This window comes from Eretmochelys imbricata, chromosome 5, assembly GCF_965152235.1.
Source record: "Eretmochelys imbricata isolate rEreImb1 chromosome 5, rEreImb1.hap1, whole genome shotgun sequence".
NCBI classification, from domain to species: domain Eukaryota; kingdom Metazoa; phylum Chordata; order Testudines; family Cheloniidae; genus Eretmochelys; species Eretmochelys imbricata.
This window is the reverse complement of record NC_135576.1, coordinates 70,892,398-70,904,477: the sequence shown is the minus strand read 5'-3', so window position 1 is coordinate 70,904,477 and position 12,080 is coordinate 70,892,398. Positions and strand designations below refer to the sequence as shown.

General features: G+C 42.0%; 1 protein-coding gene across 1 annotated transcript; it reads left to right on the top strand.

Annotated features, from left to right (window-relative positions):
• Nucleotides 1-4,854: 4,854 nt before the first annotated feature.
• Nucleotides 4,855-11,838, top strand: STARD4 (StAR related lipid transfer domain containing 4). The gene is made up of 5 exons (XM_077816344.1): nt 4,855-4,965; nt 8,233-8,282; nt 9,443-9,569; nt 10,717-10,831; nt 11,603-11,838. Exons 1-5 carry the CDS (start codon nt 4,861-4,863, stop codon nt 11,836-11,838), a joined length of 633 nt encoding a protein of 210 aa, XP_077672470.1. The 5' UTR covers nt 4,855-4,860.
• The last annotated feature ends 242 nt before the right edge of the window (nt 11,839-12,080 follow it).

Below are 12,080 nucleotides of genomic sequence, written 5' to 3'. Positions count from 1 at the left end.
TTTCTTTACCCAGTGCATCTAAAATAGCAGGTTAGGCCACAGCTGAGCCTCCAAGAGTAGAAGGGAATCCAACAAGATTCCTTAACCCCAAAACTGAATAGTAAGCAGAAGACATATTCTTTTATCAGGACAATTGATAATCCTCCATTATACCACACCGTATCAGATTTCAACCAAGGAATATTAACACTTCAAGTTTGGTGTCGGTAAAATTACCTCAAAAGTGTTAACGGAGCAAGCTAAATTAATATAACAGAATACTATGGTACTAATTTTTTTAAAAAACGTGTAACACACTTTTTCTGGCTAAAAATACACTGGCATTGCAATCTGCCTGTTGATCAATTTGCTTAAAAGTTCTGGGTGCCTGTCACCTGGAAACTGACAGATGTTGGTAGGTTGACTGGCTGATACAGACCTAATCAGATCCTATTTGTGCAGATTTTTCTCTAAAGTTATGGAATACCTTTCTTAATTTTCTTGAGATAGCAAGGCCTTTAAAGGTCCCAGAGGTGAGAGCCACACTAGCCATATTGCTATCAAAGCCTTGGACCAGCTCGCTCTGATCTGCAAGTTTGCGAAAGGGACAATGTATCTGTGATCAAGCTCTATTTCGTGCATTTGATTGCTTGAGGTGAAAGAAGTCCACTTGTGTATGTGGCATGTTGATAAATATCAAGCCCCCTAGCAGCAGGCTCGGGGACACAGGTTCAAGAGGGTACAGAAACCACACCGCATGCCCAGCCACCCATTCATACACTTCAGCCCCACCCCACCCCATGATTCCACTCCCACTGGCCAATCACTGCACAATGCCCAACACCCGTCCCAGCAGCAGCCAATTAGAAGGCCCACCTGCCACCATCTCGGCCAATAAGGTCGCTCATATGTCTGTCGAAGGTCGGCCGCCTGCATCCGAGACTCCGCCCATCTCCCCTCGCCGAAAGGGAGGAAGTGCTGGCAGGCGGGAATCGGTCTCTTTTCTTCCCGCCCCAGGTCCTAATTCCGAGGCTGCATCATCCGCTCAGGCCGGCGACATGAGACGGGCCGGCCCGCCCTGTGATTGGCTGCGCCGGGGAAGCCGGCTGGGCGCTCATTGGCTGCCGGTGTCGGCTGCTCGGCCGGCTGAGGAGGCTCAGCCGCACCTGGCACAGCGCGGCGGCGGGTGCGGTGCGGTGCCAGGCGGGGAGCGCGGCAGCCCCTTGCCCACGGGGCCCAGGTGAGTAAGGGGCGGCCCCTCCCGCAGCCTGCGCGGGGCCCCGAGAGGGAACGGCGGGGCTCGGGCCAGGGCCCTGCCGGCGGGCACCGGCTCCAGCGCAAAGTCCGGAGCCGCCGCCTGCCGCTCGGGAGCCTGGGCAGGGGCCGGGCGATGCTGCGTGGCGGGGCCGCTCGGCCGGGGGAGCGGAAGCGGCAGAGCTCTAGGGGCGGGCCCGGCTGAGGCACTGGACGGGGCTCCGGGCTCAGCGCCCCCCCTCAGGCAGCCGCGGGAGCCCGGCTCCTTGGGCAAAGGTTTCCCAGCTGGGACCCGGATAACCCTGCCCAGCCCCGCAGCAATTAGCGCCCATCAGCCCTCCGCTGGTGCCGCTGCTCGGGCGGCCGCGCTTCAGAGGCGCCTGTCCCGGGGCTGAGCGCGGCGTGTAGCCGTTACCTCTCCCTCAGCGGCAGCCGCCGCAGCGTGGGCCCAGCCCTGCTCGCTGGCTTAAACAATACTTCGGCGCTGTGTCCCCTCCCTCCCCCGCTTTAGTGATGCTTAAAGTTGAGTTCATTAATTGGAAATGTTTCTGATTTCCTCTTAATGATGCTGTGGTACATACCGTGAGCGCTATTTAATCTCTTCTTTGGGGTAGTAAAACGTTGATCTTTTTATATGTTCTCTGGATGTCATTCACTGCATATTAGCGAACCAAGATGGGTGAGTTGTCTTTTATTGGTTTCAGAGTAGCAGCCACGCTAGTCTGTATTCGCAAAAAGAAAAGGACTTGTGGCACCTTAGAGACCAACCAATTTATTTGAGTACAAGCTTTCCTGAGCTACAGTTCCCTTCATCAGATGCATCCCATGAAGTGAGCTGTAGCTCACAAAAGCTTATGCTTAAATAAATTGGTGAGTCTCTAAGGTGCATCTTTTATTGGATCAACTTCTGTTCGTGAGAGGAGACATACATATGGCAGTGGCGTGGTATTTGTCAATAGTAATTGCTTATAAGTAATAACAGGATATCTTAATATGCCGTCTTTGGAACTAAACTCCCTATCTTTGATTTAAGTAGTCTACATCTATTGGTCTATAAGGTGTGTTGCAAAACCCATTTATTTTTGTGGTCTTTTAGAAATGGGAAGTATGGTGAGATTTTTTTTTTCCCCCAAGGGTTGTGGTGGAGGATGCAGGTATGATGCAGTATTTATTTCCCCTCTGGTTAATTTTAGGTAGTTTTATTTTAAAAAAGCTTACAAAATTGCAGTGATAAAAAGTTCTCTTGACTACAGGCTCTGCTCTGGCTGCATTGAGAGCTATGTAAATTAGGCAGTTAATTTAGGAGGGAGTGTAAGTATTAAGATTGTGAAGTGTAGAGCAGTAGGAGCCCTGTGAGATTTCTGACTTACTCAGCTAAAATTCCTCTAGGGCAAGTTTACTGAATGGGCAGGTCTGCCACCATTTGTAAGGTTAGTTGGAGTGTTTGGGTCTCCTGAAGAAATTAGTGCTACCACTGGCACTAATTTGGGAGCTGAACCTCTGGTTTCCATCTTGTTTATAACTGACTCCCTGCTCAAGAGTTTGAGGAATGGAGGGAACACTCTTCCTCCCTTGCTATTTTCACCTTCCATGCACACCCTACTCGAGACAAACCAGTTTAACCCTAGGAGTTGTATTTTAATAACAACCTAATATGAATCCATTTTTCTACAAATTAAAAACTAAAAATAAATCAATTAGAAAAATATTCCACTGCAGGATATTGAACCCAAACAAAGCATTGTGCTAGTGCATGAAAAGTAGAAAGAGAAACTAGCCAGATAGCAAAGAGAAATTAAACGGATCTCTCTGGTTTCATAGCCCAAGCTAATAGTTCATTTGCAATGGCAGGGTCAGGTCCTACCATTGGCTTTCCCATTGATTTAAATGGGATTACACAAAGCATTAGGGCTCCATGTTTAAGATAGTAAATGGCTAACCACACTTAATTTTAAAAACTTTTAAAATTAATCTAAAATGCTACTAATAACTTGAGGACTTGAGGGTTTTTTTTTTCCATTTTACAGCAATCCTTTATGTAAGAAGAATAGAGTGGATCTTCTCTGAATGGCTGTAGTTTTGTATAAAGTAGTTGTATTTTACTTAGGAGTGGGATCTTTTTTTAAATAAAGATTAATTGTCAAATATTTAATTTCAAATGCAAGAGTTAGCTAATAAAATTAGTTATGGGCTACATCCACAGAAGGATTTAGGTGTCTTATTGTCACTTTAGGTGCTTAGGTCCAAAATGTCCATCCTCAAAACCCTTGCTCAGCTGCCATCTAACCCTAAAGGCCTTATATGCTTAAGCTTCTCCTGGTAAAATCCTACATTTCTGCTGGTGGGTATGCCCAAAGCTGCCTCAGCATCTAGCTTATCCCTAAGCCTCAGTGGGATCCTTGAACTACACGTTCCCCTGCTTGTCTTGTCTGTGGGACCCAATCTGGTAGGCATTCTTGGAGAACACCTAATTGCAATAAAACACTGGCAATAGTATTCTCTTTATACCCAATAGTTAGAGCACTCACCCAGGAGGTAGGAGATTCAGGTTCAAATCTCCACTCTGCCTGAATCAGAGCAGGGACTTGAACTCAGGTCTCCTACCTCCTAGGTGAGGGCTGTTACCCATCTCCAGGGAAGGGTTCACAACTGATTCCTGATGCTTCTGAGTTAGGCATTTAAATCCCTTGCCTGAACACTTCCTACTGGCTAGTTTAGGCAGCTCCCTGCTCAGCATACTGGCTTCTGTGAATTCCCATTTTTAGGGCCTAGTTCTCCCTCATATGTTGTATAGGGAGCCTGGGCACCTAATTTGGGCTGTGGATTCCACTGGGTGGCAAGTTGCCTAAAGTTAGGTGCTGCAATGCTAAGCTCAAATCCCCTTTGTAGATTTGTCCATTTGCTTTTAAATATAGCCTTCACCAATTTACTAAAAGACTCCTAGTTTATAGGCCTGGCTTCCCAGGTCTGTTTAGTATCTATAAAATAGTAGTTGTCTTAATTGTCAGTCTTGAAATTCCACAGGATCTGCTTTTTCCATTAGGTATTATTGTGTAGGGCTTTTTTTCACTAGACCATGTATACTGTGGGTGATCACCATTAACTTACATTTACAGCAGTTCCTGAGCCATACTTAAGCATGTGTGTGGTGCAGGTGTATAATATACATGTATGTATGAGAGTGGCTAAAGTAATGACATACTTTGGCCTTCAGTGATTTGATATGTTCAAGATACCATTAATTTGCAAATGTCCTTCCAATTTAGAGCCTGTTCCCGCTGAAGTCAATGACAAAACTCCCATTGACTTCAGGGGAAAAGGATTCAGCTGTTCTTTTACTCTTTGGAAAAGTGTCTTAGGGCATGTGTTTGGACACTAGCTAAATTGGCTTAACTTTACTCAAAGTGTGACTTTAAAATGCAGTGTACGCCTATATGGATGCTCATGCAGAGGTGGTCTTAGTTCACTTTAGCTTAATCCTTTAATTCAGTTTAGTTTTCCTGAGTGTTCCTGCCCTTAAACTGGTGGTTCCAGATGTCAGACAGTGGTTAGCTTAGAAAGAAACTAAGCCTTCTTAATGGCTGATCTTGAACTTAAATTGTAAATTTCTATACAGGTGAAAAAAGAATGGAAATCCTTCCAGATGCAGCTTCTCTGGCAACAAAGCTGAAAAATACTCTAATCCAGTACCACAGCATTGAAGATGGTGAATGGCGAATTGCTAAGAAAATGGTAAATGATCCAGTTACTACAACTTATGTAATTGTACTACTGTTTTTATCAGATGATTAGTAAGTCATATTTTCCCCTTCTTCTCACACATCTAAATAATGGTAGTTTGTTATGCATTGCTTTCAGATGGAATTCTCTGTACAGCAAAGGACCCAGGTCAGCTCCACTCTTGCTTGTCTGCTTTGAGTCCTAATATTGACCTTTTGGGGTCCGAGGCTTGAGCAGAAATGTTTTATGTCTTTACTTGTATCCATAGTTGGGAAGGTATTTCACACTAGAAACAGTTCTCCAAGTTTTCCTTTATAAAAGTGTGGACTTCCCTTGGAACGATCTGATTCAAACATTTCTACTTCTTTCTTTTAAGATTAGGAATGTGTTCTGATTTGTTTAGTGCAAGTTTATCAAATTGGTAGGAACAGGTGTAAGTTAGTATTTTTGCCACTTGCTATGCAGTAGCAGCTTTTTGGGCCTTTGTGGTCTGTTTTCAAGCAGATATTGGTGACACAGAATCACATTTTCCTAGTGTAATCTGCTAATTTACAAAATGTAAATAATCCTATTAAAACAGGAGTAGTAACAAACATCGCGTAGACAACTCCCTTTTTGGAGAAACCTCAGAAGGGACCTCTGTGCTGATGTCTACGCTGACCGCAGAAGCAGATATCTTGCACCAGCTCTGTCTCTTTCTTGGGCCTCAAGTCTCATAGCTTCAGTTTCCTCTGACCACTCTAATCTCTAAATTTTACACACGGGGAAACTTAGTGCAAGGCTGTTCACCACGGCCTGGACAGGTGGGTCTGGGCATCTACTTTCCTTTTGTGAAGTTATTCCACTACCCAAAAGAAGCTCAGAGTTCAACTGCCCAACAAAGCCACATGACTCTGGGTGTGGTTACTGTGTGGCATTTTTACTCACTCTGGGAGGTTCACCTTGAGTATTTATACACCAGTGATCCCCAGTCTGAAAACAAGTCCCTCAGGATAGCTCCAAGACACCTAAGCATAGTTTTATACTTTTCATTCTTACTGTGTCTTTTAGAGAATGTGGTGTTACTGTGTCAAACTCTAGTGGGGTCCTGCAGTGGTCTGTCCTGGATCTGATACTAGTCAATATTTTTATTAATGACTTGGATAATGGAGTGGAGAGTATGCTTATAAAATCTGAAGATGACTCCAAGGCAGGAGTGTTTGCAAGCATTTTGGAGGTCAGGATTAGACTTCAAAACAACCCCTGACAAATTGGAGAATTTGTCCTAATTTAATGAGATGAAATTCAATAAAGGAAGAAAGGAAAAAAAAAAAGGCAAATCAAATGCACAACTATAAAATTGGGCATAACTCGGTAGGTAGTAGTACTGCTGAAAGGATCTGGGGGCTGTCGTGGATCACAAATGTGAGTTAACTGTGATGCAGTTGCAAAAAAGGCTAATATTCTGGGATGTATTAACAGGCATATCCTATGTAAGACCCGGGAGGTAATTGTATTGCTGTACTTGGTACTGAGGAGTCCTCAGCAGGAGTACTGTGTCCAGTTCTGGGTGTCTCACTTTAGAAAAGAAGTGGACAAATTGGAGGGAGTTCAAAGAAGAGCAACAGAAGTGATATATTTAGAAAGCCTCTCTTCTGAGGAAAGGATAAAAAGACTGGGAATGTTTAGTCTTGAGAAAAGACTGGGGGAGGAAGGGAGACCTGATAAGACTTCAAATATGTTAAGGGCTGTTACAAAGAGGACTGTGTTCAATTGTTCTCAGTGTCCACTGAAGGTAGGACAAGTTGTAATGGACTTAATCTGCAACAAGGGAGATTTAGGTTACATATTAGGAAAAACTTTCTAACTAGAAGGGTACTTACGCTCTGGAATAGGGTTCCAATGGAGACTATGGAATCCCCATCATTGGAGGTTTTTAAGAACAGGGATGGTCTAGGTTTACTTTGTCCTGCAACAGCATGGGAGGCTGGACTTGATGACTTCTCAGGGTCCCTTCCAGCCCTAGATTTCTATGATTTTAGAAAGAGATTAGCTCAGAATGGAGTTCACTAAAGTCTTTCTAAAATATGTAGGTCATTTCAAGTTTCCTTGGAAGCAGAAGATGCAGTGTAATATAGGAGTGGTGATAATTCAGGGAGAACCCACTGTTACAGAATAAGTGACTCACTTTTTAAAAAACATCTAAAGAGATGTATGTCTCCATGTACCCAATACTAATTTGAAATATGTTCTTTACAGTGTGTCCATCCACCTGAGGCTTTTTGTTGTGGTTACGTCCAACCCCAGTTCTGCCCGGCAGTTGACTTGGGTGCATCTGAAGACTGAGACCTAGGACTAGATGACCTCCTGAGGTCCCTTCCAACCCTGATATTCTATGATTCTATGATAACACAGACATGCATAACATGCTTTTACCCACTCCACACAGATCAGGAAAAAAGTTTTTAAACCTGTTAGGCATAACTGATTTTAAGTTCAGCCAACTTGAATCTTTGGATGGTGTAGATCTGCCGTTAGACACGAATATCCTGTAGTTTTAAGGGTATATCTTCACAGCATAGTTAGCTCGAGGTATAACTGAACTGTTACCCCAACCCAAATCCCTTCCACACATACAAATCTGTAACTTAAGTCATGTGGGGCTTTAAACTCGAGCTAGTTGGCCATTGTGGGGGAGAGGGATGGAGCTGGAGTGCTACTGAAGCTCGAGCTAGTAATGCAGTGGGGATTCAGCTTAAGTTTCTTTTGCTGAGACACACTCCAATCTTTTTCCTGGGTCAGGAAACAATCTTCGCATTTATGTAACTGTAAACCATTTGTGTGATATTGCTGCATTGACTAGTCTTACATATGGTTTCTTGCTAAATGTTGTCTCTAAGGTGCCACAAGTACTCCTTTTCTTTATATGGTAGTACATTGTTACTTTTTCCTAGTGTCATTGCTAACAAGTTTCACACAAAGTATTCAATGCAATAATTTCATGGCTAAACCTGACTGTTTTAATAATAATGTAGGGGGATACAGACTTGTGCTGAACCTAATCTTAGGCCTTGATCCAGCAAAGCACTGAACTTTAGGATAGCGCTGTTTCTGACAGATTTCCAACACTTGATACTGAGAAACAGCTCATTTGAAAGAGTGCATTTGCATGTTGTTGGTAAAAAAACAAATTGATATGTTTTCATGCCTAAAAACATGTAGAATTTCCCAGATCTAAAATTGATGCACACTTTAGAAGTGGACATAATAAATATGGTATTCTTCCACTTTGTTTTCCAGAAAGATGCAACTGTGTGGCGGAAGCCATCAGAAGAATTCAGTGGATACCTGTAAGTTTACCTTCATATTAGATAAGTAAGTTTGTGGGACTAAGACTTAATAGAAGTTGGAAATGGGGGCTGTGGAAAAACCCATTAGAGCATCCAGTCCATCACCTTGTCAGTATAGAATTAGTCCCTATAATACTTAGAGTTTGACATTTTAATGCCTGCATCTTGTATATTGTCTATAACAAGACATGCAACTGTCAATGAAGACTCGGTGAAATTCTTGCTCCTTGGATATAAATGGTAAAACTCCCATTGACATCAAATGGGGCAAGATTTAATCCTTAGTGCTCTGACTTGCAGATGACTTTTCTAAGAACTCTAAGTCCAGACTTGCTGGCACTTGCATTTGACAGCTCACCTTGCATAATCCTGGTAATCTCATTTACCATGGAACCCGCAATGGGTTAAGAAGCCGTCCTATGGTTGGGAAGAGTTGTGTATGTGGGTTTCTTGGCAGGGATGGGATCAGGTAACTTGGTGAAAACTTCCAGGAACCTACTAAAACAGTTTCAGATGACTTTTGAATGTGTGGTGTAAACTAAGATCTATTTGGTATTGGCTACCAAAGCATATTGTGATTGCTCATTCTCAGTGAAAATTACCATTTATTTGTGCTTTATGGAGATTTGACTCCTCCTCATCCCTTTTGTTTTTCCTTTCTGTGTTTCTTCTTTGCCTTCCCCTTTACTTTTCCTTGTCCCTCCTCTTTTCCCTAGCTGACTCTCCTGCTCCTCATTGGAGAGGAACAGCAAATTGACAAGCTGTTTCAGAGATAGAGGATGTCTGTTTTGCTCTACCTCTCCATTTACCCATTCAGTGAGAAATACAGTAGTGATGTATTGCAGAAAATGGCCTCACTGTAGGTGTCAAAAAGAGACCGCATGAATGGGAGTACATCAGCTTATTGGCCTTAAAATAAATTTTAAAAAGCTAAGGAGTCATATCACATGGACTGAGAAGAGGGTTTGCAATTTGAGAAATACAGAATGTAGCTTAAGAACCTCTCTCTTAAAATACCAGTTACTACAAGGGAAAGGACTGGATGATTGAATAAGTCTTTTCCTGTACCTGAACTTTTCTGATAGAATTGTTTAGTTTTTATCTTCAGATAATGTGTGTATAGTAAGTGGAAAGCATAAAGGATTTCATATTTTAAACAGCTACAAAGCTCAAGGAGTTATAGAAGACATTACCAACAGAGTAGTAGATCACATTCGTCCTGGACCTTCTAGACTAGATTGGGACAACTTAATGACTACAATGGACATTGTTGAAAAGTTTGAAGAGGTAAAAATTTGTCTTCTAGACTTCTAAATAGAACATGTATTTGTGTGGATGTAAATATGTATTCTACAGTACATCACAGCAAGTGTATCATCTTATGGTGATATAGCCTGAGAAGTTAATCCATGCACATGTCTATACATTTTATCTTATGGCGTCATCTCACATATATGCTCCTGTATGTAATAGTCTTTTTAGTAGCTTGTTGAATTGGGACAGAATTCCACCATTGCTGAAATTAAGGATCAAAGGATAAGATTTAGTAGGTTATGCTCTGATATCTTCCAGTAAAAATCCATGTTCTGAGGGAATTAAAATGTCTTTTTTACTTTTAAAAGATATAAAACTCTAAAGACTGCATTCATTCTGTGGGATGTAGCTTATTTATTTATTTATTTTTTTAACATTGCAAAATGATGCATAGTTTTGACAAAACTACCAAGTCACCTGTTCCCTGTAGGCTGGCTCCAGTATGCCATCAGGATTTGGTGCTTGGAACCTGAATAGTGACTGTGGTGGGTCAGGACTTACCAAAAAGATAGGTGTGAAGTTCATCACGTGCTGACTATTAGTCTTGTCCTGATCACTGGGGACATTCAGTACAGCACTTCAAAGCCTTTGGTTTATACATCGATCACTTTTTACATTCAATTTTCCTGGCTTTAAGTTAGATCCTTACAGTGAACTATTTTACTTAATGTTTAACACATAGAACATTAGTATCCTCTTTAGAATTTTTTTTTGAAGATTACTGCATTCTACTTTATTACTAGCGTGGTGAATCAAAAGCACTTTGCAGAGCAGCCTAGTAGTTAGTGAAAGACTCCTGGGTTTTATTCACAAAACTTTTGCGTGTCCAATTTTAGACCTCTAGAGCTTAACTTAGGCCAAGGACACTCAGCTTCTGTTGTCTTTACTTGCAGTTGCTCAACACCTCTAAATTTTAGGCACTTAAGGCCTAACGTTGGACACTTTTGAAGATTACCCTTTAATCTGCACTTTACGGTAGCCATCTGTAAAATGGGTAGCTTAGAAGGGAAGGTGGGATAGAAGTAAAAGCTTATTTTTTGTTGAAAATGCTAGCTTCTTATGAACATTAAAAAGTTGACTTTGGTGATACATGGTTCATTGTTTTGCTATCCTCCTGAAGAATTGCTGTGTAATGCGCTACACCACTGCTGGCCAGCTGTGGAACATCATTTCCCCAAGAGAGTTTGTTGACTTCTCTTACACTACTCAGTATGAAGAGGGGCTTCTAACATGTGGTAAGATGTCATTGGCCACTACCTTTTTCTTATTTTGAAACTGATTACCATATAGTTAAGTGCGTATGCTGTTCTGAGCTCCTTTAAAACTGGAACTTTTAAAGGCTTGACAAGATAGTCTACTAAAAGTATTCCAAATATACTAGAGTGCTCCTGTATAGCACTTTACATATTCAAAGCCACACACAAACATTAGCCAAGCCACACAACATTCCTGCATGTTAAGCAAGTATCACCATATTATGCATGTGAAAATTGACAGAGAAACTGTGATATGCCCAAAGCTACATAGTAAATCAGATGGAGTGGAAATAGAACTTGCTTATAAATGGGAGTCCACTCTGGTGTAAAGTTATTGCTTGTCCAGTGAGAGATGGTTTGAATGAAGAATGGGCAGCCTCTGTGCATTAAAACTAGAATCCAAATCTTGGCTATTGATCCAAGCGTCTCTGAAGTGTGCCTGTCACTACTTGTAATATCCATAAGAAGAGACTCTTACCTTGTATTTGCTCTTTCAGACCCTTTATTTCTTTCACATCTCTTCTACTTCCCCTCCCTCCTGCAAACAAAATCTTTATTTTGGGTCTGTTGGCTAACTATATAGTGGAGAACATTTATGCAAAGGGCTGTATTTTCTGCTGTAGGATGTCAATGAGATGTGCCCATGGATCCAAGAACAGAACTAGACCTGCAACTGTGTACATATGACAAGAAACATGGCTTCCTGATCCAATCTTATTGACTTTTTTGTAACTTTTTTTTTTAAATTAGGTATAAGTCTAGACTATGGAGAGGTGAGACCTAATTTTGTCCGTGGATTTAATCACCCCTGTGGCTGGTTCTGTGTCCCTTTTAAGGATCGTCCTGACCAAAGTCTTTTGACAGGCTTCATCCAGACTGAACTGCGAGGGATGCTTCCTCAGTCCGCAGTAGATACTGCCATGGCTAGTACCCTGGCAAACTTTTACTCTGACCTCAGAAAGACACTGAAAACAATCAGCTATTGACCTAGATTTCCATACGTGTCTTGCAACCATCTGTTCCTCCTTCCTGTATTGTATCAAAGCTTTGATTAGGTTAGCAGGTGCTGCCTAGGAGGTATGCATACATCCCTGGCTCAACATGTGGGTTTGTGCTCCCTGCTGAGCTCTGAAAATGTACAATGTAAAGACTGAACGTACAAAGTCATCTGCTTCCAAGGAAGATAGCTCAGAATTGGGGCTCAACTCTGGTAAATACTGAGTGACCT

Excerpts from the sequence above, each read along its gene's own strand:
- STARD4 (XM_077816344.1), top strand. The coding sequence starts at position 4,861 with ATGGAAATCCTTCCAGATGCAGCTTCTCTGGCAACAAAGCTGAAAAAT. Across the intron at positions 9,570-10,716 it reads TTGTTGAAAAGTTTGAAGAG|AATTGCTGTGTAATGCGCTA; the intron begins GTAAAAATTTGT and ends ATCCTCCTGAAG. Across the intron at positions 10,832-11,602 it reads AGAGGGGCTTCTAACATGTG|GTATAAGTCTAGACTATGGA; the intron begins GTAAGATGTCAT and ends TTTTTAAATTAG.